Source organism: Protopterus annectens, chromosome 3.part1 (genome assembly GCF_019279795.1).
Source record: "Protopterus annectens isolate FY-2018-M chromosome 3.part1, PAN1.0, whole genome shotgun sequence".
In the NCBI taxonomy this organism is placed as follows: Eukaryota; Metazoa; Chordata; order Ceratodontiformes; family Protopteridae; genus Protopterus; species Protopterus annectens.
Window position 1 is genome coordinate 168,194,053 of NC_056732.1, and position 1,869 is coordinate 168,195,921.

At 36.4% G+C, this 1,869-nt stretch overlaps 1 protein-coding gene across 2 annotated transcripts in view; it reads left to right on the forward strand.

Annotated features, from left to right (window-relative positions):
• The first annotated feature begins 1,459 nt into the window (after nt 1-1,459).
• ZEB1 (zinc finger E-box binding homeobox 1) overlaps nt 1,460-1,869 on the forward strand; it is an 873,134-nt gene continuing 872,724 nt past the window's right edge. For both annotated transcript variants that reach the window (XM_044066691.1, XM_044066692.1), the window contains exon 1: nt 1,460-1,566. In XM_044066691.1, the coding sequence (XP_043922626.1) occupies nt 1,509-1,566 (58 nt within the window). In that variant the 5' untranslated portion in view covers nt 1,460-1,508. The remainder of the gene's footprint in view (nt 1,567-1,869) is intronic.

Genomic DNA, 1,869 nt, shown 5'->3' on the forward strand with positions numbered 1-1,869 from the left:
AATGCCATTTCAAGCACAAGGGTAACTAGTCCTATTTACTAACTTATTTTACTTGTATTTCTTAAGTGTGGTGGTGGGCTGGTACAAGACCTTTTTTGCACTGGTCAACATAATACATACGTAAATTTTCAAATAAATAAAAATTTAGCTAATTCTCTTGCAGTCTGCAAGAACTGTGAAAGAGGTTCACGTCTGTTTTGTAGAAGTCTACTATAAATATAAAGACATTGCATATACTTATGATACATTGATAAAATTTTAAATGAAGATCATAAGATCATAACACTACATACGTATCATATACAAACACAAGATGGTCAGAATAGCTTCACAAGCACTACACTGAACATTCAGGAAAAAGACACCAATCATATACAGACCAACAACTTGAAATAAAAGACACTTCTAAATAATGAGAACATGGATTTAAAATTGATAAAATTACATGACCGATATAAACATGCATTTTTGCAAACCTATAATACAACTATGACATCCAGCATAATTTATTAGGGTTGCCATCTTTTCAAATGCCCAAAGTGGGACATTTTTTGTAGAAACGTGAGATTTTGCAAGACAAAACATACCCACAACCAGTGCAGAAGACAAAACTTATTTTTTTATCAAAATAGAAGCTTATTCTTGTAGCATTTGAGTTGCGTATTCTATTTCTTATAGCATTTAGGTGTTTCAGACAAAGAACACCTGTTTTGGACAAATATTTAAAAAACTTAGAAAATATTTTTATCCTAAAATATAAGGACATTTGCCATTTTGTTTTACTTTTTTTTTCTTCCCCACATGACACATTTGCCCAAAGAAGGACAGGTAATAATCCCGTTTATTATTAACTGCAATACGTTTTGTCACACGTAGGAAATCTGTAAAAGGACTGAACAAAACCTTATGGTAAAACAGTTGAGTGTTGTATGCAAGGCAACATATGAACGCAGAATGCAAAATCTGCAGACCATAACTTCGTGGGCACCTTTAAAATCATCACAATCAGTTCTGTACTATCCATTACTCTCCTTACAAAATAATCCCAAATTTACTTTCAATGAATGGGAAATAAAGACCCGCCCAATCAAATAAATACCGCCTGCACCACGTGTAAAAGAAACAACCACCAAACAGTGCAAAAAAACTACACACAGAAAAAACGAGGAGGTTATACGCTGAAGCTTCTCTAACAACTCTGGTTTCTTTAATACCTTTAACCTTCACATTAACCTTATAAAAGAATTATTCTTTCTAAAAAAAGAAATGCTATGCGAGAACTGCCCGTTTCCTCCTTCCACCACAACCATATTCGTCTACCTGTAGAACTATTCCCACCCTCGTATTCAAATGATTGCCGCAAACTCATGTTCCATGGCAACATAGGTTCTGCGAAACACGTAGCTAGGTGTAGGAAGGTGATGTCGTAAAACAGTGTCGCAAACCAGGTGCGGGGAAGGGAGGGGAGGAGGAGGTGACTCCAGCATTTAGACACAAGCAAAAGGATCATGGCGGATGTCCCCAGGTGTAAGCGTAGAAAGCAGGCAAACCCGAGACGGAATAATGGTATGTAAAACTTGCTGGAAGAAGAAAAGAGTGGCTTTAACTGGCCTTCAAGCTATGAGATTGTAATCTCAGGCAGTTCTGTATCAGTTGGAGTTGATATTTTGTCATCAGACTATCTTGAAGTGAGGAAAGTAAAAGTAATTGATCCCTATAGTGTGTGCTGTACCGTTATATACCTGGCTTCTCTCCGCCTAGCGGTTCACTTCTCTCTGGACCGTTATACGCACCTAACTGAATCCGAGCGTATTTTCTCTATATAAATGATATAGTTTTTTCTTGCCGACTTTTTTTTGGTACTTTCAT